General features: G+C 38.6%; 1 protein-coding gene across 1 annotated transcript; it reads left to right on the forward strand.

The window, feature by feature from the left end:
• Positions 1 to 2,780: 2,780 nt before the first annotated feature.
• On the forward strand, positions 2,781 to 17,557 carry slc37a2 (solute carrier family 37 member 2). Its single transcript, XM_071926951.2, has 18 exons — positions 2,781 to 3,369; positions 4,759 to 4,840; positions 5,428 to 5,518; positions 5,632 to 5,710; positions 5,811 to 5,946; positions 7,043 to 7,119; positions 7,730 to 7,896; positions 8,970 to 9,007; positions 9,123 to 9,275; positions 9,565 to 9,655; positions 9,766 to 9,828; positions 11,268 to 11,353; positions 12,494 to 12,542; positions 12,898 to 12,971; positions 13,824 to 13,902; positions 15,331 to 15,428; positions 16,324 to 16,388; positions 17,280 to 17,557. The coding sequence occupies exons 1-18, from the start codon at positions 3,311 to 3,313 to the stop codon at positions 17,293 to 17,295; spliced, it is 1,503 nt and encodes a 500-aa protein (XP_071783052.1). The 5' UTR covers positions 2,781 to 3,310; the 3' UTR covers positions 17,296 to 17,557.
• The last annotated feature ends 5,377 nt before the right edge of the window (positions 17,558 to 22,934 follow it).

Here is a 22,934-nt window from a genome sequence, read left to right on the forward strand (position 1 = left end):
ACTATGTGATTGAATCTTTATTGAATTTTTAGAAACCTTGTATTTTTACATGATTAAAATGATTCATAAAGTGCACTTGTATGAACTTCAGAATGTCATTGTAAACCAGGGCTTTTTTTAACTGCTGTTGGACCTGTGTTTCTTAAGGGATCTGCTATGACAAGTCATATGAAAGTTCCTCAAAGCTGTGTTTAAAAAAACAAAAATTTGTCATTGTAAAATGTAGATGCTACTTTGATTTGATAGTTGTGTTACTGTCAGTAACACAGAACACAGTTACTTCACTGTTTATCCTGAAGCACTGGTAGAGTTAATTTTGGTATTTATCCTTCAACACCGTTATTTTCGATGAATTGTCATCTATTGGGTGTTTATTACTGTTTAATTGGTGGGCTGTGATGCAGTTATCTTTATCTTTTAAAACAGACTAGTGTCATCTGTTAAGACATTTTAATTTGTTTTCCAAACAGCAATGGTCTTTTACTACTGTATTCTTTAAATGCAATCTGCAATTATAGTATGGTGCCTCTCACTGGAACTGCTGCCCCACTACTGTTTTTAGATGTGAAGCACCTCATTGATAACTCACTGTTATGCATATTAATTCATTCTCTCACTCATGGGTAGCATATCTGCCCCTAGTGGCCGTTAGGAAGCATGGTCACCCCCCACTCAGTTAGCTTGCCTGGTGTCCAGCCCCCGATGAATCGCAGTCTTTAGCACTTTTTGAATTTGCATGGCGATTCATAGGGGTCTGTCTATTCACCGGCAGTTATTTCGGACAGATACTGTCCGATATTCCTGATTGGATGGTCGATATAGGCGGGACAAACCTACTTATGACAGGCGTTACAGAGCGCGACAACAACTACTAGAATGGGAGTGCCGGCAAAGGAATTGCATGATAGGAAGCTAGATTTAAAGATTTTGTCAGTCCTTAAAAAACGTAATGCTATCGATGAATTAAAACAGGAATAATCAGCATGTTTAAAAGCTGGGAAGTGAACGCCGCCATATCTGTTGTTGCTCTGAGGCATTTCCAGATTAAGTCAATCTGCTTTGCTACTGTAATTGGTCAAACATTTTGATAACGGACAACTAACAGAAAGATAGGCTTGACCAGACCGCTATGAATCGCCATACAAATTCAAAAAGTGCTAAAGACTGATTCAAGGAGGCTGGGCCAAGGTTTTGGACACCAGTTAGCCTTTCCGCCCCTAGTGGCTGTTAGGAGGCATGACACACAGGATGCTGAGAATCACTGTTTGGGAATTTTGTATTCGGTTCATGAAGCACAGACACACAGGATGCAAAACACTTGCCTTTTCTCAACTGAACTTTAGATCTCCACAATTTACACATTTGTTAATATGTTATAAATTCACATATATATATACTGTATGTCATACAAACACATCCACATATACACTTGCACACACATGGACCAACACACACACAGACACACACGTGCACACATACAATATGTAACACAAACAAAACAGAGTAGAAAATTAAGGAATTCAAGGGATTATGGGGAAAGGGAGTGCAACCTTTTGCATCATGTTATACTTTACTCTTTCAAGAAAAACAGTTTTAGATTCAATGAGGATTGACTATGAAGTGAGGTAGTAAGGTTGTTCCATTGAACATTTAGCAAAACTGGTGCTCTCTAATTTTGATCATTTGCTTGATTATTATTTTATTTACTATTTTTATTTATTTCGCTCCAACCTCACCAGGTCAAATTCCTCATATGTGTAAATATACCTGGCAATAAGTCTGATTCTGAGATAAAACTGTAATAATTGTTTTTGGTGCCAAGGAGGAAAGACTTAAAGTCAGTGTTCACCTCAAATCCCTCTCACTGAAGACTAAAAACCAAGTCAGAAATCTTGGTGTAGTTGGACTGTGACCTAAACTTTAAAAGCCACATCAAGACAATTACAAAATCTGCCTACTATCACCTCAGAAATATAGCAGGAATTAAAGAATTCATGTCCAGGAACTCGAAAAACTTGTTCATGCATTTATTTTTAGTAGGCTTGACTATGAGTAACAGTGTCTTTACAGGTCTCTCTAAAAAAGCTGTTAGAGAACTGCAGCTCATCCAGAATGCTGCTGCCAGGGTTCGAACCAGGACTAAGAACATGGACCACATCACTCCAGTGCTGAGATCACTGCATTGGCTTCCTGTGTGCCAAAGAATTGAGTTTAAAATTCTGTTGCATGTTTATAAAGCACTAAATGATTTAGGACCAAAATACATTTCTGATCTCCTCCAGACCCCTCAGGTCTTCAGGTACTGGTCTGCTTACTGTTCCCAGGGTCAGAGCAAAGCATGGAGAAGCAGCTTTTAGTTTTTATGCTCCTCATGCCTGGAACAAATTTCCAGAAAATCTGCGGTCAGCCTTCACTTTAGAATCTTTTAAATCAGGGCTTAAAACTTTTCTGTTCACCTGTGCTTTTTAAGAAATTTAGGGCAACGCTTATCTGCACTGGAATATTTATATATATGTATATATATTTTAAATTGTATATCTATTTATTATCTTTTATATCTTTTTGCGCTGTCTTTTTAAAACGATTTTAATGCACTTTCACTTTTTATATCTTTTATTACCTATGTCTTTATTTTTCTTTTATTTATGTAAAGCACTTTGAATTGCCGATGTGTATGAAATGTGCTGTATAAATAAACTTGCCTTGCCTTGTAGTCAAGAAAATCGATACAGTAAGCCTATGCCGTTTCCTGTCCCCCGTGACGTCAGAGAGGAGGATCACATGTCCACCGGGAGGATCTGTCTGGAAAACCCACTGGAATAATCATCATAATAATAACAATAATACTCGTCTATTCAGAATGGACACTAATTTATATGTAATCGGTAGCGGTCATGAGTGTATAGAGGGCCAGGCTGGCTCTCCAGCCCGGTGTATTTAAACGCAGCCAGTCAGTATGGAGATCTGCTGGATGTTTACGGACTTTCTCCCTCACCGGGAAGCTGGAGGACCGCTGCTTCCATTACTATAGCTTTCATTCTTCTATCAGACACAGAGATCCATTTTTCACTAAAACAAAACAAGCAACTGTGTCTTATTGCCGTAGGCTAACCAGCGCTGTGTGACCGTAATCAGCAGGCTACAACCTGTTTCTATGCAGGGCTGTTTCTCCTCGTACTGTTTTATAACTGTATTATAACTCAGATGCTTTACCGGCTTTACCTTAACTAGGTTAGTAGCTTACTTCGTGGACATGTCTCAAGTCAGACTCTAAGTGTTTTTATCCAGTTTTATCAAGTTTTTACCAAAGATGAGGTCGTCTCTGGCTCCCGGCATACAACTTATCACGACTTTTTCTCGAGATAGTTGGTAAGTTTCCATTATGGTTGATTCCTATTGTTCGTCATGCTTTCATATAGAGAGCTTATAGAGGCTGGCGGTAGGGTTAAGGGAACAGCTCTGGTCAATTTGTCTCTTATCTCTCCACTGTAAATGATTGGCTTTGCCACATCGATAAACGCACATTCTGTGAACTTACATAGGGGTCAATAAGCCCAGCGAGTTCACTTTGCGGAATTTTAGTATCCAAACAAATTACTGCTTGTTCTCATTGAGGCGTTCTGCCAAGTAGACCCGTGGTTCTGTTGTACGATAGCTTCACGCCTTAAAAATCGGGCATTTCCATACTTGCTTGCTTGCTTATTGGGCAGAAGTACCTGGTAGAACATGAATTAAGACATTTAACGAAACGAGGCGATTCGCCAAGCAGCACTATTTCAATAAAATCTCAACTCTCTCGAACTTCTTCACTTCTCCATTCACGATGTATTGTGGTGGACGAAGACTGTGGGAATAACAGGCAGTTCTACAGACAGGTTACAGTTCTAAAAGCTGACATTTTATTGACTTCATTGCCGCTTGGTGGATCATGAAACCTGAGGATTCTTAAAAGTTCTTAAGTCATTTTTCTACCAGGTAAGCAAGGCAAGTCAAAGCTTGAACTTCTCCCTATCGCGGAACCAGAAGAACCAGTAGAACCACAGTTCGCATTGACAGAGATTTTACTTACAAACGAATGTGCAGAACTTTGAACCCACAGAAAGCAATATTCATAAATGTGAAAGTTGCATGTTAGGAGAACAAAGCTGTCCACATGTGATTTTGCTGTTGAATACAATCGTTGCATATTCAGTATTTTCATTCAGCCTGTTGCCTGTTGCTGAAACTTTAGTGGGATGAAGCATGATAGTTAATTGAAATGCTTGCTCAAATGAACACGTTGTCACTACTATGTGACAAATTACATACTGAACAGATAATGAAGGCTGACATAATGGAGTCAGTGTTGTTGAATGTGCCATATAGCTGCTATGAAATTCTTCTTAAGCTCTTCTTATAAAGCAGAGCTATTCCCTCCTAGATTGTGATGTGAACTCTTAAATATGTTTATTAAGCTCAATTTAAATGAAGCATAGCATGAATAAGCCATATTTACCATACCATTGCCATACACACTACTGAACAATTTATATAAAGTTAACTAATGGCCAAGAAATGTGCTGTAACTGGATACGTTGCTAAAATTTAAGGTAGCCTATTTTATTAGGCCGACTATAAGCAAGATACCCCTATGTGCCACCTTGTGCTGCTGATATCAAGCATATAAATGCACATTGTCATAAAAGACAGATTTTGCTGGGACATGGCATGGCGAAAGAATCAAAGTCTAAAAACCTTCATGTAATTTCTCCTCTGCAGGTATCGAGGCTTCACCCTTTTCCTCACCTTCCTCTTCTACACTGCCTACCATCTTTCACGGAAACCCATCAGCATTGTTAAGGTGACTGTGTTAAAAAAAGACAGAAAATGTATATCCCCGTTATTCAATAATGTTACTAACTTACCTTGATGTTTCTTTTGCCACTAGCCTCCAACTAGCAAGGCTAGCAAACTAGCCCAAGAACCAGGCAAACACAAACCATTAATATTGTAGCTAACCTACTATCATGGATATCATTGTTAAAAACTGAACTAAATATTTAGATTATATTTTTCTTTGCCTTTCATGGTGTTACAGCCATGCCCACTTTTACCTATTTGGCTGTCACTGCTGTCAACAAACTGTAGCCGTAATAAATTCATAGCTTTGAAATGCTACCAGGCATAAAAACACACATTTCTAGAGAGGTGGCTGCACTCACAAGTTTCTCGATAGCCCCTGTTTATATATATAAGTATCACAATATCAATGTTAAAACATCAGCCAATGACTTAATACCATAGCAGTTCAATTTTGTTTGGTACTTTCTGAATATTAACAGCTTTGTATTATTGTATTCTACTATGTCTATGAGATATTTGGTTGGGTTGTTGGACTTGTAGGCCAACTGACCTGCATCCTTATATGTTATTTTCTTTGATATTCAGAATGAGCTACACAGAAACTGTTCCACAGTCATTCGGCCAGTAGACCTTAACGTAACCGACAATGCTACTTGGTGTGACTGGCAACCCTTCGGTGAGTCCTTTACTTGATATGATCTCTAGCCAACTTGGTTGCCTCATTGATGAGAAATAATGTACACATGTATTTAACATTCCTGAATTGAAAATGCTGTTTTCTCTCTGTAGACCAGGACAACTACAAGACACTGTTTGGGGTCTTGGATAACTCCTTCCTGGTTGCTTATGCCATCGGCATGTTTTTCAGGTTTGTATGCATTGCTGTTGGCTGAGCAAGCTGTGTATACTTGTCTGAATGTTTATGTTGAATCATAATCATTTACATCATGATTTTTGTGTTTTTCCAGTGGGATATTTGGAGAGCGCCTGCCGTTGCGTTACTACCTGAGTGTTGGGATGCTGCTGAGTGGTTTCTTCACGTGTCTGTTTGGTCTCGGCTTCTACTGGAACATCCACTCCATATGGTACTACGCCTTTGTCCAGGTACAGACATTACAGGCTACAGTTGACCCCAATGATAGATGCAACTGTTCTCCAAGCATTGTTTTCGAGGCGTCTTTGAAATAAAAGTTGTAGAGAACTGGGAAGCTTTGAATGGCTGTAATCCACTTCTTGTCAATTTTGCACTTACCCAGATGGAACTATTGTAAAATCACATTCGTAGGGAAACAAGGAAGGACAGAACTCTGATTGGCTGTTGACGGCCGATCACTGTAACACTGGGTGTGAAGTGTGAGTACAGGCCAGAAATGAAAGCCAGAAATCTCAGCAGCTGGCCATGTAATCGTTGAATCATTGGTATTGATCAACAAGCCTGTCAACTCTCTATAAATACACTGCCTGTCAAAAGTTTGAGGACACCACATTTTTCTTTAATTTTACTATTTTCCACATTTTAGAATAATAGTAAAGACATCAAAACTATGAAATAACACAAATGGAATTATGCAGTGACCAAAAAAGTGTTAAACAAATCAAAACTATCTTATATTTTAGATTCTGTAAAGTAGCCGCCCTTTGCCTTGATGGAAAGACAAAGGCTTTGGAAAGAAATTCATACATAGGCATCAACTTCACTATTTATATTTGCCCAAGAAACAAATTTCAAGCATTTAAACATAAGTCTTTAGATCAAAATGGCTTTAAGATGATGAAAAACATAGTGCATTCAATCAGGTGTGTCCAACCTTTTGACGGGCAGTGTATATTATGACCATTTTGTGCTACGGAACAGTAAAAATCGTACTTCTTGTTCCTTTAAAGATATAATAGATAGATAAGAAGCAAGTTGTAAAAATCAAATGAAACATTCTCATGGAGGCTTAGTCAGACACCACTCACACATCACATGACTCACATCAGCATCATATGACTGTCTCAAGGGCTTATTTAAGCTTGGCGTGGGAATGTTACGAAGCACTGCCTAGTGACCTCCTTACTCTCTCACTCTCTGTAGGATTTGTGGTCATGTATATTATATTTATTGTTTGTAGTATTGCCTCATAGTGATAAAAAGAGGCTTTAATACACTAAATTCACATAGTCTCCCTCCCTCCCTCTCTTTCCTTCCATTCCCCAGGCCATGAACGGACTGATGCAAACGACCGGCTGGCCGGCAGTAGTGGCCTGTGTGGGCAACTGGTTTGGAAAGGGGAAGTGAGTACTGCATGTTCTGCACTGGGGCTCAGTATTGCTGATTATGCAGTATCAGTTACTTCTTTTTGTAGTCGGCCGACACACACACACACAAACGTATGCAGACGCACAATCCGAGATTACCCAATGATGCAAAAGTGAAAGGAGATACAAGTAGAAAACATGTTTGATTAGGTTTGTGTGTTGTCATGTTATTCAAGGTCAAAGTGAGAACACTTTAGAGATCTTGTTTATGAAGGTAAATCTGCGGAAAAAAATCAGACTGGATCTGGATCTCAGATAATGGATCCCTAATGCCAGGAATCAACTCTTTTGGGGTTGACACCCCCCACCACTAGCTTGATGTATGGAGTTCAAGGATCTTTGTCTGGCAATGGTGTGGTGTGGGCCAATAACAAGGAGTTTAGTTTTGTCTTGGACAGACAGACATTACAATCCTTCCTCCAACTTGCTATCTTGATATCTCTTGCTATCGTCTGGCTGTGGGTTACTTACAAAAAGTCTATTAAAATCTAAGACTGCAGATTTGATACTTTTGATGGCAGCTGTCATGCCATCATGAAAAAGAAAAGAAAACTGCTCATCCCTTGTGTTCTTGTGCTTCGGTCAGGCGAGGGTTCATCATGGGCGTCTGGAATTCCCACACCTCGGTGGGAAACATCTTGGGTTCCCTCATAGCGGGAGTCTTTGTCTCCTCGGCCTGGGGAATGTCCTTCATCGTCCCTGGCCTCATCATTGCCTCCACTGGGATCCTTTGTTTCTTCTTCCTGGTTGAGAGTCAGTATCATTTCACCTGCTTCATAACACGCGCACATACACACCACCACATTCCAGTTACGAGAGGCAATTCAATAGTGCCTTAATGTTGACAATAAAAGAATCAAGTTCAAGTGTATTTATGTAGCGCTTTAAAAAACAAATCTAGTTTGTACCAAAGTGCTTTACAGAAATTGGTATTAAAAGACAAGAATAAAAATGCAAGAAGAATAAAAACACATAAGAGCAGAAAAATAAAATAAGTAGACATACACACAGACACACCCACTCTCTCTTTAATTTCAATGGCTGTGCTGTTACCCTAAAGAATTCTGTCAAAAATCTTGGTATCATCTTTGGTTCAGATTCTCCTTTGACAACCAAATCAACGGTATATCTTCATTTTAGAAATGCACCCAAGATTATGCATCTTCTCTGCTTTACCGACTTATAAAAACTGATGTCACACTCAGCAGCTTGAGTACTTATGCGAACCAGAAAACACAAGTATATTACTCTGGTCTTGGTCTCTTTCACTGGCACCCTGTAGGCTAATTGCATAAACTGATTACAGAATCCCACTGGGTGCAGAGCCTTCTCCTATTGCTTCTGCCTCTGTAATGAGCTTCATGCCTTTATCAGGGAATCAGACACTGTCTCAATAGTTAAATACAGACTTAAGACTCATTTACTCAGCACAATCTACAACCTGCCTTTACACTCAGCTGCAGTCTGTCATTCACTTACTTCTCCTGCAGGCTGCCCTGATATTGCCCGTCACACACACACACACACACAAGCTCTGTCCTGTTGCTTTGAGTTTTTTGTTATACTCCTTTGATCTCTTTTATTATCCTAATTTTTTTAATATGTTTTTGCGTCCCTTGTTTTTCGTGAAACACTTAATGGCAAACCCATCTATTAAAAGCGCTCTAAATAAACTTGACTGCAAAGGACTGAACATGCAAACATCACGCAAACAAAAAAAGTTGTCTTCCAGATCGCACATCTTAGTTGTTGATTGTCAAACTCCGAGTTTGTCTTAAATTTCTAAATTGTTGTAAAGAAAGTCCCATTGTTTTCCCCCTTCCCAGAACCCGAGGATGTCAATTGCACACCTCCTCAGCACCATGTGAGTTACATCAGAGCCACATTCATGTTTCCATTCACCCGTGGCATGATGGCCATAACTCATTCAGAACTAGAACAAAACAATGTGTGTGTGTTTATGTGTGTTTATGTGTTAGTGTGATCAGGAGAGTGGTGAGAAGGAGCCTCAGGTACAAAACTCCTCCAACATTGAGGAGATCTTCAACAGTGCTTCTGCGATCACCGAGCCTCCAGAGGTTGTTGAGGACCACACAGAGGCCATCAGCTTCTGTGGAGCTCTCAGTATACCTGTGAGTTGGAACAACTGTTAATTCCTTCATTTTTAACCCCATAAATGTCATGCCAGTATGATTTTGTGTTCAGGTGCTACATCATTAAGGTGCTACATCATGTATCATTTTCAAAAACATTTACTGACCCCTCTCTCTGTATATATTCTTCACATATAATCCTTCTACTGCTACTACTATTACTATTACTATGATTATGATTATTATAGTAAAAATAATAATGATGAATTTTTGAGATGAGAAAAGATGTATCCAGTAGTAAGCATGGCGTTCTGTATGTCCTACACAGGGTGTGGTAGAGTTCTCCCTCTGTTTACTCTTTGCCAAGTTGGTCAGCTATACCTTCCTGTACTGGCTTCCCCTCTACATCTCAAATGTTGGTCAGTATTTACACACATGCTCTATTCACCCAATGATCAGGATATAATACTTACATTTTAACCACATCATTTGTAATACATTTATAAAGTTAATATATTTTGATTTTCAGCACATTTTGAGGCGAGGCAGGCTGGGGACATGTCAACACTATTTGATGTAGGAGGAATCCTGGGTAAGCTTCCAGCCCATTGATTGACAGATGATTTTGTCATCTGTTTGTATGCTAATGATCTGTTATCACATAATCTCGCAAGATCACTTCCAACTAACTGTGCATGACTGTTATGTCTGTGACTACAGATGGAAATATAGCAAGTAGCTTATCTCGAAATAAAAAGTTTCCAACAACATCATCTTTGGTCTTCAGCTCAGAGTTTGGACTGACCAGGAGGATGGGTTTAGGAGGTTTAAATTCCCAGAATGGCTGGGAAAATATGGGAAAGTCAATGAGTGACATTCTCCCCTTCCTCAACAATTACTGCTCAGTGGCCAACAATAGAAGACTGCGGTTGTATTGGGCAGAGGATCTGTGACATAGCTAGGAACCAGAGCCAGCGAGGCCTTAAAAATAGTCAGTAAAATCTTAAAATCAGTTCCAGAACTTAACTTGGCAATAAGAGTGGCTAAGAAGATGTGCCACTGACACTGACCAGGGGTCTCATTCATTTTTGATGTGCCTGTAAACGTGACTACTAAGGCACGGCCGGCATACTTTTCATTGATACAATATTGTGTTGTCACATTGAGACTATAAAAAGATTGTCTATTTACAAAGTCGGCCTCATGTTCCCCAGGGCTGTGGTCATGGGAATATGGGTGCAATCTATAGCACCAATCACTCTTGGGAATCCTATGAAACAATTTCAGCACACAGTAAAGTTGATTAATTATTGATAACTATAGTGAACTAATGTAAGCTACCTGCAATTTGATAGAAGCAAAGGACCTGGAAACACACTACAACCATTTATTATATCTCTGATATGATAAATCATCTGGGAAATTAAAGGACTTCTGACAGCCTCTATACACCCTTGCCCTGCAAAGAGCCCTTGTGACTATCTGTTAATTCAACAGTCTCTCCCTGTACAGTTCATTTTATTACTTGTCCATATCTGGTTTTATAAGTTTGCAGTAAAGGCAACGGGATCATCCATGAATGGGGAAGCCATTTTGGCGATTGGTGAGGCAGCGGGCTTGTTATATATTTGGATCTGATAGCCTGAACATAACCTGCTCTGGAGCAGGTTAACTGTGCAGCCCAAGATGCCATGGTGATCTACCCCACTTAAAAGTGATCCACCGTCATGAGACCAAAAAGCCAGGGTTAAGCCCAAAATAAGCTCGCTAACCCACTAATCGTGCTTTGTGAAACAGGCCCCTGTACTCTGATAGTGTATGTGATCCTGTTCCATAGACATTTATGCCATTTATGCATCTCCAGCTACACTGAATATGCAATGGGCTTCACTACTTCTCTCTTTCCATGTTTATTTTGATCCAACTTCCCCACTTTTGACCAGTCCCTCACTGCGTTATGTCCTGCAAAACGCTGTTTCCTTGTTACTTTAAGGAAACCATCATCTGATTTAGTGTGTTTTGTGTCTACAGGAGGCATCATGGCTGGCCTGGTGTCTGACTACACTGGTGGCAGAGGAACCACCTGCTGCGTCATGTTACTTGCTGCTGCCCCAATGGTAAGTGTAACCTCATACATCAAATTACTAAACCACAGTTGGCAGGATGGCCTAGTTTGTGAGGTCATCACCTAACCGGTGGGCCCCTGGTTTGATTGCTTATGAGGTCATACCTGTCGAATTACCATTAGTCATGATGGGTACCGATGCGTTTTATTTTAAATTATGGATCAACGTTTCAACACATTGCCTTCTTCAGGATAAAATATCACATCATCACAGTGACATATATAATCTACAAAACATGTGTTCCAAATCAATGACATCATGGGGCAATCAGCATGAACCTAGAAAAACAGCATCTAGAAAAGGCCATTCACATCCATATGTCTACAGTATTCAAGGAACCACCAGATAAAGATTCACGGAGTAGAAAAAACAGTAGAAAAACATTAGAATATACAATTTAGATATAAATAGAAAAAAGTAGTAGGTCTGCAACAGTAGAGAATTCAATAATGCAATTCAATAATACATTCCCCAATAAGGAATGTATTAAATCTTACATCAAGAGCAGAGTAGAAAAAGAGAGTAGCAAAAATATCAAAATTCTTTGTTAGTAATGTCCATTAAGTCAGTGTATACATATACAGTATAGACATGCATTTAAACCTATAGGAAACAAATCTAGAACAATCTATCAGGAATAAGCCTACAGGAAAACTACCGGAAAGGTCTGAGGTCAAATTCTACATTGAGGCCGAGGGCAGCCAGGGTCTGACCTTTTAGTCAGGGTAAAGTGGAGGACGCTTGGGAATTAGCTGGTGCTGCGAGACTCATGGGTTGTAAAACAGGTGGGGTAAATGAGGAGAGTGGGGAGTATGTCCAATATTCAGTTAATATAATGTTTATCTCCCCTTATTTTTCTTTGTTTTCCTTTCATTGTAGAATGGGAACATGTAGATATGTTTGTGTCCACATTCTGCAAGTCTATGTGATTATACAAAAAATAAATAAAAAAAATTGATGACAAAAAAAAAATAATGTGAATGGTATTTCACATTAGAGTGGGAGAAGCCTTTGGCAGCAGTGTGATAATCACCATAGTTTTCTCTTCAGTCAGCATGATGTTAAGAGGTGAACATTATGTCAAGTTTAATGTGTGATGTCTTCTGAATATTTGTTTTGTTTACGTTCTAGCTTTTCCTCTACAATTACATTGGGCAAAGGAGCATCGGTACTACAGTTGGTAAGACTTTTTTGTACGGGTTCCAACTTTTAATCATTCTAGGATTTGTATTTAAATGATGCCTTCTCAAAAGAGACTAAATGATTCAATTTAACATTAAAATGCTTGAAACGCTGAATTAGTGTTGTGGAGCTCAGATCACAAGATTTCTTGAATAATATATTTAGTTTCAAAATGGCTGTCCAAGGTTTGCTGTTCTATAAAAATACAAAATTAGTCATATGCCCAGTAATGTCAGAAATTGATTTTTAAAAAGATTGATTTATTTGACTATAGCATGGCCAAATGCATTCATTTTCATTTGAAATAAGTAGATTTAGCCTGAATTTACTGTACAGTTTCTATGCATTTGTAGGCATGCTGCTGCTGTGTGGAGCCCTGGTGAACGGACCCTACGCCCTCATCACTACTGCTGTATCTGCTGACCTGGTGAGAACAGCAAACTCCTATGAAACCCACTGTTTGTCTGTACCCGCCGTTCCATTAACACTGTCCTTCTGCATCTCAGCAGTCACATAAAATCATCAACCATAAGCAACACAGTCTCCGAAAATTTCGTTAAATGAGCACAAACTCTGAAACGCTGAATTAGTGTTGTGGACCCAAGGGTTAGGGTTAAATTTTTTAAAGTTAAAGTTTGTGCACAGAGCATATATGTGCGTTAAGCTTTGCATAACTTCCTTTTAGGGCTGGGCGATATTGACAAAATCAAATATCACAATATTTTAGACCGAATACCTCGATTGATAATGTGACAATATTATGGGGATGAGTGTTTGTGTTATTACAAGATATTTACACACAAGTCAATTTTGAAAATTTGAAATTATCGTTAGTAAGCAGTAATGTATGATCAGTAATAAGTAATGTGGATATGATGAGCAGGTAAAGCCAATCATTGTTCATTTCACTCAGCCGGAACAGGCTAATAAGTTCAGAAAATTTTATCACTTTGCTGTAACGCAGCCTTTAAGACCAGGAAGAAGTAACATTTAAGTTATTTCACAATATTACGATAAGCAAAATCCCAGACGATATCTAGTCTCATATCACGATATCGATATTATACGATATATCACCCAGCCCTACTTCCTTTCCTCTTTCCATTGTTTTGAAAAACAGCACAGCTGACATTACAGTTATTACATGCGTGTACCTAGCACTTCTCTCAAAGGAAAATGATAGTGATGCAAGAAAGAATATTAGCTTTAACATCCCTTGTGATTGACATTGAACTGAATTGATGATAAATAATATAACAGAATAACTTTCTTGCAATAGGGAACACATGAGAGTCTGAGAGGAAACTCCAGAGCATTGTCAACAGTGACAGCAATTATTGATGGCACCGGGTCAATAGGTATGTATGGAATGCCTGTAAGGATTGATAATCTTGATCTTGTCTTGCTTTCGAGGAGGTAAAGTTAAATGTTGCATAATACATAAGAGCGCATAACTGATTCTTGAGACCTGGGACAAAATATGTCCCACAAAAAAGCGCTGCCCTTGTTGAAAATACAATTGAAAATACAATTTTAATGTTAAAACTAGTACAACACATATTTAAAAATGTGGTATTTGGGTCAAGTTTTCTGTTTGATGGTGATACATAATTTGAAACATCACCAAAGCATCTTTTATGGTGGCTTGACAATTATTTATGATAATGGTAAATACTAATATGTCTTGTCATGTTTCATTAACGTGTACTTAAAGTAAACATACATTTTTCACCATTTTTTCCACATATTCGTAACAGATATGCCTAATGTTTCCTTATTATGAGACTTGATGTACACCCGTAACCACTAAAAACATGGTGTTTACTTTGTAAATATGAACTAGATACTCCCAGATATTATATTTTAATATCTGGGAGTATTAATTCAGACAAGGCATTACAACATTACCTGCTGTAAGATCTCTGTCAACATTGTCAGATCTCCGTCACCTCCATCAGATGCACTTAATAAGCGAGTACAGACAATGAATGAATGAATATCTTGTCACGTCAAAACATGTTTTTGTTGCTATAAATTATTATATTTTTAATACTTAAATTGCATAAGATAAGAGTTTTAAAAGGAATGTATTTGGGGTTGTATAATAAATGAACAAAACTTAATATTCATCATTTAATTGTACAAAACAAAATCAACAAAAACCAGAAGGTTGCACTGAAACATTGTTTGATAGCTGTAAACTTGTTCTATAAACATATGATTAGATTTCTTAACGTGTTATATTTGATTTCGTTTTTTTTTTTTCAAAATTTCAAAATGTTTTGCTTAAAATGAGCTTCAGGTGACATAAAATGTACATGACTCATTCAGATTTGTATAAAAGCACCAAAATTGTACAGTTATACATGTACATGTACACGTTTGATGCCAAGATTTTCAGATTTGCAGCATCCCAAAAATGGCACCAATTGGCCATTGCATTGCATTTTTCTTTCCTCCATTACCAGCAAATGGGTTTTCCTCTATATCTGCTGAACTGCCCCTGATAGGATTTAAAACATGTATTAACCTATGTTTGGATGGTCAAGGAATAAAATAGCTCTAAGGAAAACATAATCCCAGGTCATCAAGTAATGTCCAATTCAAGAAATGCAATTAAATTGCAATTTAAGAGGAAGTGAGAACATTGCTCTTAATAAAGTAGAGCCAAAATACTTAAAACCCTCTGCGTTGAACTTCATGTTTTAATGTTTTCTGTTTGTTGGCTAATTATTTTTGGCCATGAGTCCAGCTGTATTGAGATGATCCAATCTGTTTTCCTGTAGGAGCCGCCCTGGGTCCTCTGTTAGCCGGTGTGATTTCTCCGACCGGCTGGAACAATGTCTTCTACATGCTCATCTCTGCTGACGTCTTGGCCTGCCTGGTCAGTAACACTACATTCGCAATTTACCGACATCAGGCAACTCTCCAGTCTCTATCCTCTTACACTACAACACGCCAAGGCTGAAACGTCATGGTCAAAAATAGCATTAATTCAGTACACCACGGTTCCTCAAACATTTTCATGTGGAAGGGAAATGCATTAGACCACAGCCCCCCATATGGGAACATTTTAGTTGTTGTTGATTTAGTATTGAATTGTGGAACTATCTACACTATACGTGCGGGGATAATAGTGATGAGTGAAACCTAATTTCATTTGGTTAAATCATAGTTTGTGATTTCAAAAACTACAGCCCCTTAGTTAAACTTGCTGGCTGTGCACTATTTTCAAAACTGGTGCCATGTAGAACAAGCGTTGACTATTTGTATTTACTGCAATACACCACAGAAAATAATTTCCCAACTCCAAGCTGTTACTTGAGGCTACTTCGTGGTTACTGTAGGTTAACTATACAGCCGCTAGCTAAGCTAATTTACAGTAGCCCTCTTTGCTATCAAAATCACCCTAAGTCAGTCAAGTGATAAAATTGTCAAACTGAGTTTGGTTTCACTTAATATTCACTCCAAAATTGTGAATGCATTATATCCATGTAACTTCATAATACTGCTATCTATTTAAAATGTAAAGGGTTTGTTTCATCAAATACATAAAAAGCAGCTTGGCAATGGCATTTTTTCACAGTTGTACCAAAAATGTACCAAAACCAAGCTACTTAACGTGCATTTTGTGAACTGCTCATTACTGCTTATTCCGACAACTTTTTGCACAATTTTGCATACTTTGACTGATAATCATATACGTATAGCTGCGCTGTAGTTTTGTAAGGAAACATTGATTGTGCCCAGCTCAGGCCTGACAGACTGTTTGTCTTCAGTTTTTGTCCAGGGTGGTTTACAAGGAAGCTCAGGGCTGGTGTGGACGTGCCCCCCGACTGAGAGGGTGAGTATTTCATAATGGCACCAATATGAGCAAAGTGGTTTTTGCCACAATGCCAGCTGCATGGATAAATAAATCCCTACCTTACACGTTTACTCTTCAACCACCTAATCATTCATTTTCATTAATACATGTGGCAGTTTTTCTGCCAATTCCAAATTCCCAAAAGATTACCTATTTGTGGCCATCATTTGTGCAGAATCAATCGATTTGAGGACAACTGCTGGCAATAGATTGAAAATTATTTATCCATCGGCCTTTCACTCCTTCCACCATCTGCTATCGCCAGAAACTCGACAGCTTTAGCTCCATTTGTGCTGGAAGAACAGTGAACCTCTTCTCGTTTTGTGCCGTGAAGCAATCCTGCAAGCTGGAAGTTGGGGCGGGACTACATGTTGGTAGCTCCGCCCCTTCTTCTTGTGCTTTCTAGACTAGACACTGCCACCCTCTGGTAGAATCTTGAGAGACATGAGTGCGTTAACAGCAACTTTTGCTTTCTGCTAACACTGAGAATAAAACTGCTATTAAGGTTCTGTAAAAATATCAAGAATATCAAACAAATCTGACAAAATGATCTGACATTTTTCCTCTGATATCAAAATGGCCACAAAGTGGATCTGATATCACATTCTACTCTGAATTAACTAATATGATAATCAAATATTTCCATGTAAACCCGGGATCTTGGGGGAGATTGCATTACTTCAATCCATGTAAATGCTTTAATCAAACTATTGCTATTTAATTATTCACAGTAATTGTATTGTGTGCATGTAAACATGGATAAACCTAAAATGTATATAGTCTCATAATTCCTTAGTGTTTCCGAGTGATTATTTGCATGTAAAATTATATAGGGTTAATTCTCAAACTAATTTTAATTTTGTATTCCAGGTTCAAGGAAATCTGAAATCCACACACCATCAAAAAGGGAAAAAGGATCCAATGCTGTGTTACAAAATTGACCTCCGATTACTGTACAATGAATAACCTCTTACCATCCACCTTAATGGAAACCCAGCCATCACTGGGAGCCTTGTTCATACTGTGGAACAGAGAGAATCACAATAACGTCGTTTTAAAAAGAGTTTTTTACTGTCTAATCCACAGACTCCAACTTGTGTCTTAATATTCTTTTATCATTAAAGTGTACATACAGTGCATTTTCTCAATTTTGTCTTTGTCTCCATTGTTACTGCAGCCACGTTCACACCCATACCAACCCGGCCTGATCTCCTGAAATTTTGTGAAATGAGCACAATCTCTTAAAATGCAAATGCATGCTCCACACACAAAAAGTGAGAGAAATATGTTTTCCCACCACGAACAGATTATGTGAAGGAGGCACGACTAGAAACAGGAAGTAGTTTGACATTGAAGTAGCATGGTGGATGGTTGTAAACATTTGCCTTCAACTCCAACGACCCGGGCTCGATTCCCAACTCATACCAAGAAGATTTCTACTGTGAGTCAAGTTTTGGTTTAGGTTTTATTTATTTAATCATGACCAAAGCCTTTCCCTAACCTTAACGTAAAGTTGTTTTAGTTGTCTAACCCAGTGATTCTCAACCTTTTTCATATCAAGGACCCCTAATTTAGTCCACATTAGGGCCACAGACCCCCATTTAATGAGATTTTGTCTCTCAGACCCAAATCTGAGAATATTTTTATTGTTAGATATAAGTTTGTCCAGATTTCCAAGACTATCTGTATTGTAGTTAGAGAGATAAGAGTGAAACTATGATCAAAATAGTAATTCTTCTACATTCTCTAATTGGTGAAGTTTAACAATTCATCAGTTTGCTGGGGACCCCCTGGTCTAACCTTAACCATAACCTTAATCCAAACCTTGACCAAAGTGAGAGCAGGTTAATCAGGGGTTAGCAAATGGGCTCCTCCCATCACATATTTCTGGTTGAATTAGACCTGGAACACCTCTAGAGGAAGCAAAGGAAGTTGTGGTGTCCCAGAACCACCACCCTCCACACCCACTGTCAACAACGATCTAACAATATACTCATCCAATACCCTGTATCTACACTTCCTTTGCATCCACAGTGCGAGCAACATAGTGAACATGTCACCGGAGCAACCAGGAAAACCAGTGTGTGGACGGTCAACAAGCCTATCAGCTGAGAAAGGTTGACCATGAACCCAAATTGACTTATTTGTACACTCTCTCACACGTTTGGATTTTTACTTCCCATTCATTTGAATGAGGTCACGAAAATAGCCTGAAAACTGACATTTAACATTTGTGAACAACAGATCCTGCTTTTAAGACAACAAAGCATCCTGGGTCCGTCCTCATTTGGATTTTTATTCTTGGTTTACACTAAAACTAGTATTTAAAAATAAAAGTAGATCCGGTCTCCCAAACAGGAACTATCTATCCCAAATGGTATCCCTCCGCTATGTTCTCTTCTATCAATAAAAATGCTATTTGGCGAAATTATGTTCGAAAACGTCAGTTGAAAATCACAGCAGCAGGATCTGTTGTTGAATCTGTTCACCAACGTGTTAAATGTCAGTTTTCAGGTTATTTTCTTGGCTCATTCAAATGAATGGGAAGTAAAAATCTGAAAGCTACAAACTCGTCCAGCTGCATCTGATCTTGGTGAGTAGTTTATATTCTGGTTTTCATGGTGCTCAAGTGCTGAATAACCCCCATGTTAAAACTAAGTGGAATATTGCTTTAACATGGGAGTGGAAACAGCATGCCTGCCAATTAATAGATGACTGTGATGCCAGAAAAGTAGTCTGTTATCTTCTGGGACACTCCAGATATCTCATGTTGGGAAAAAAAAATCATCACTTACTAATAGATAGAAAAAACATTTATTTATTATTATTTTTCAAACCAGCACCAGTGAGTAATAACTTCCAGTCCAGTTTTGCTCACATGGCATAATTAAGAGTCACATCATAGCTCACCATTATTTCCACAATGATGTTTTAAAAATGTGGAGGGCTGATGTCAGGTCAAGGCTATTTTTATGCATTTATTTGTGTAATAGCTTCTGGGGGATGTTGAAGGACAAACCCATAACCACATTGTAATCATGCCAATGATTTGGATGTGCTACCGCAGTTCTTGCCGGTCCTCAAGCACCCAGTGCAGAACCAGTATGAGGCTTTGTTTTAAAGCAGAGTGGGCCGTCCAATCCCCATATTATTTTTTCTTCATTGAGACAGACAGTAGGGAACCTGAGAAATCCCAGAGTAGGAAAACACAACAGAGTAAGTTGTGATGGAATTTGATTCCAGGCCAGCAGGGGGACATGTGGCTCTAGAGCAGTGATTCTCAACCTTTTTCATACTGTATCAAGTACCCCTAATTTTGTCCATATTAGGGCCCCGGACCCCCCATTTGATGAGATTTTTTCTCTGGGACCCAAATCTGAGAATATTTGTATTGTTAGATATGATTTTGTCCAGAATCCCATGACTGTATTGTAGGTAGAGAGATAACAGTGAAACTATGATCAAAATAGTCATTCTTCCACATTCTCTTATCGTGTTAACGTCTTGTAAATTAAATAATGGTGAAGTTTAACAATTTATCAATTTGCTGGGGACCCCCTGGAACTCCCTCAAGAACCCCACGTTGAGAACCACTGCTCTAGAGGCAAGGATATTAACCGATACACCATCACCGGGCACACTAGTAGTAATATTTCCAACAAAAGTCAGGCTGAAATACAGTATTTTATTAAAAATAATGTGCTCTCCTATGCTCCCTGTAGGGAAATGAAGCGAAGCCTGCAAAGCAAGTTCAGGAAGACAAGCTTGGAGTGGCGCTGCAGCTCCGGATCAGCTGATGTGTCAGCTGAGCTTGGTCATTGCCATCACCAACTGAGTGGTCTATTTTAGCTATCAAAGTCACTGTCTCTCTGCTGCTGCTTTCTGCAACCGACAAATCCTCCGGAAAGTAGCAAGTATTTTGGCTTCTTCTGGACATGTTCTTGCAAGTGAATTTTCTCTGTTGCTATCAGGGTGTCGTTATGGTTTACCTGCTTGTAAAACTAACTGCCATTCAAAATCGTTTATCCCCTCTGCAATCCGACTTTTAAATGCTCCGTAGGTTTTTTTGGGGGTTTTTTTTTTAATCTGATCTTTTATTGTGTTGTACCAAGTTTATTTATCAACATTATTTATAGATTTTATTCCACATTTTAGCTCCTTGGTGTATTGTTTGTTTATATGTTGTTGGATGTTACTGTGTTTTTCTGTGTACAACAAGCTGCTTGTAACTAATTGCTCCTAGTGGGATTAATAAAGTTGTTTTGAATTTGAATTTGTCCTGTTGCCACTGTTGCTGCTGCTGCTTCCTGTGCATCTCACACCCAGCACAGGGTTACATTTGATCTGTCCCTGCTCTCACTTGTGGCTGACTTTAAATTATGCTTCACAAGAAACAAAATAAAATCTATTCTCAATAAAGTGTTGTCACATTTCAATAAGTGAGATGACAGACTGAAATTCTGGCACTTGCCTCGAGTGGACAAGAGGTAATAATCAGTTAATCAGTCTTACTCTGTTTGCATTATTAAAGGAATAGTTCACCCAAAAATGAAAATTCTGTCATTATTTACTCACCCTCATGCCAGTTGAAACTGGCGAAGTTTGTTAGTCCATATAATACTCCCGGAGCTTCCCAGCACAACTCCGTAGCAGCCTTCTCCAAAACAACTGAAGCCTTTGAGGACCGATATGGATATAAATACAGTATATGGACTAACAAATTTTAATTTGAATTGAACTTTGAATTTTAATTTTTGGGTGAACTACTCTCTTAAGCATTATTAAGCTAAAATGAAAATAAAAATGTTGATGAATAATGTTAAAGCTGCAATAAGCTATTTGTCGACCACTAGAGGGTGACAGAAACCTCAACACATTTGTAAATAAAGCACAGCAAAACTACTAATACTGCACTACGGAGGCCGCTAAGGGCTAACCTAGCAAAGCACCATGCATAAAGGCTAACAGCTAAGCTACACGTACCTACGGAGACGTGTCGCCTTAAAAACAGTCTTTTAGTTTTAAAAAAATGAAAAGCTACTGAATGGACCGAGAGGAGCTTCGTTCAGGAGCAGAATGTGACAAGAAGCTTTAGAAAAGAGGTGAAAACAGCAGTTTATATCATTATGTAATGACCCTTTTAATTGTTTTTGTGTGTGTGTGTGTGTGTATTTTTCCTGAATTGTGTTTTTGTTTTTTTGTATTGGGTTGCTGATATTTTCCATATACATCAATAGTAATGCCACAAACGTTATTAACTGAGGGTGACTTGCTGAAAGTCTGCATAAAGGGCTCAAAAAGTCTGCAAGAGACAGCTCCAGGACACTTCAGCAGGGTAGTGGTTTGAATCTGGGTCCTCTGGCTGTAAGGGGGGTTCTTTAACCACTAGACCCCAACACTGTAATAATCTGACATTTTCATATAAATGTCTATTTTGCTGCTCTCTATTGCCAATTGATCTAACACAATAGTGATTCAACCTATATCCAGTTCATGAAAGCTTTTACATTTGCTGTTTTAAACACTCTGTCTTGTAGGTCTTTCCCAGGAAAAATCCTCTGGCACACAGGAAGTGATGCGTTTTACATTTCCAGTTTGTTTCGAAATAAACAGAAGAAGAAGAACTGGGTAGTGAGCATGAGCAGTGATAGCCACCATGGCTGAACAGGCATAGAAAAGAGAAACTCAAACTGCATCAACAGAAAATCCAAAGGAAAAAGACCTCACAGTCCCGCCCACTCTGTTTGATTGACAGGTGATCTCTGGGAAGTGCAGTGCAGAAACACCACAGCAATGAGCGCTGAGCAACAAAGAAGGCAACAACATCAAAAAACAGGCTCTCACAGATTACTAGCTAGATGCCATGAAGTTCCAACAATGCCGATGTACACCTGCTAAACCAGCTAGCACCCAACACTGTAACACTATTCTATCCTAACTGCCTGTGTGCCACATGTTAATCACATTGTTGGAGATGATTCAAGAGGTTTCAGTGTCCAGGATGACTCACAGATGAACTGCAAGTTTCATGAAAAGTAAGATTTTTGCTTATGGACCTCCTCCTTTTCCTCTCAGATTGTAAATCTACATTGTAGATGAATAGAAATCTGATTAAAATGGATGTAACAAAAACTTTTATGACATGACTTTTTAGTGCTACAAATTGAGATACCTGTTGAAAATCATTGTATTCCACTTTAATTCTGCTGAAATTCATGTATTCAATTTTAATGCTCACTAATACAAACTGAACCGTCCTCGCTAGTGGGAATAACATACAGTATAGAAAGGTATTCCTCTGTAAATCCATAAACTTCTTGTTATCCAAAGTACTGTGAGGATGAGCTATATTTTGGTGTAACTTGCTACCTATATCTCTTCAGCCTTTTGAACAAACACACACGCACACACACACACACACACACACACTCAGACAGATGCATGCTCTCTAAATTCGCACGCAGTAACCCCATTGTTGTTTTATGCAAAAACGTCTGAAGCTGGATAGGACGCACAGAGACTTAT

Source organism: Centroberyx gerrardi, chromosome 11 (assembly GCF_048128805.1).
Source record: "Centroberyx gerrardi isolate f3 chromosome 11, fCenGer3.hap1.cur.20231027, whole genome shotgun sequence".
NCBI classification, from domain to species: domain Eukaryota; kingdom Metazoa; phylum Chordata; class Actinopteri; order Beryciformes; family Berycidae; genus Centroberyx; species Centroberyx gerrardi.

Excerpts from the sequence above, each read along its gene's own strand:
- slc37a2 (XM_071926951.2), top strand. The coding sequence starts at position 3,311 with ATGAGGTCGTCTCTGGCTCCCGGCATACAACTTATCACGACTTTTTCT. Across the intron at positions 9,008-9,122 it reads GCACACCTCCTCAGCACCAT|TGTGATCAGGAGAGTGGTGA; the intron begins GTGAGTTACATC and ends TTTATGTGTTAG. Across the intron at positions 9,276-9,564 it reads GTGGAGCTCTCAGTATACCT|GGTGTGGTAGAGTTCTCCCT; the intron begins GTGAGTTGGAAC and ends TGTCCTACACAG.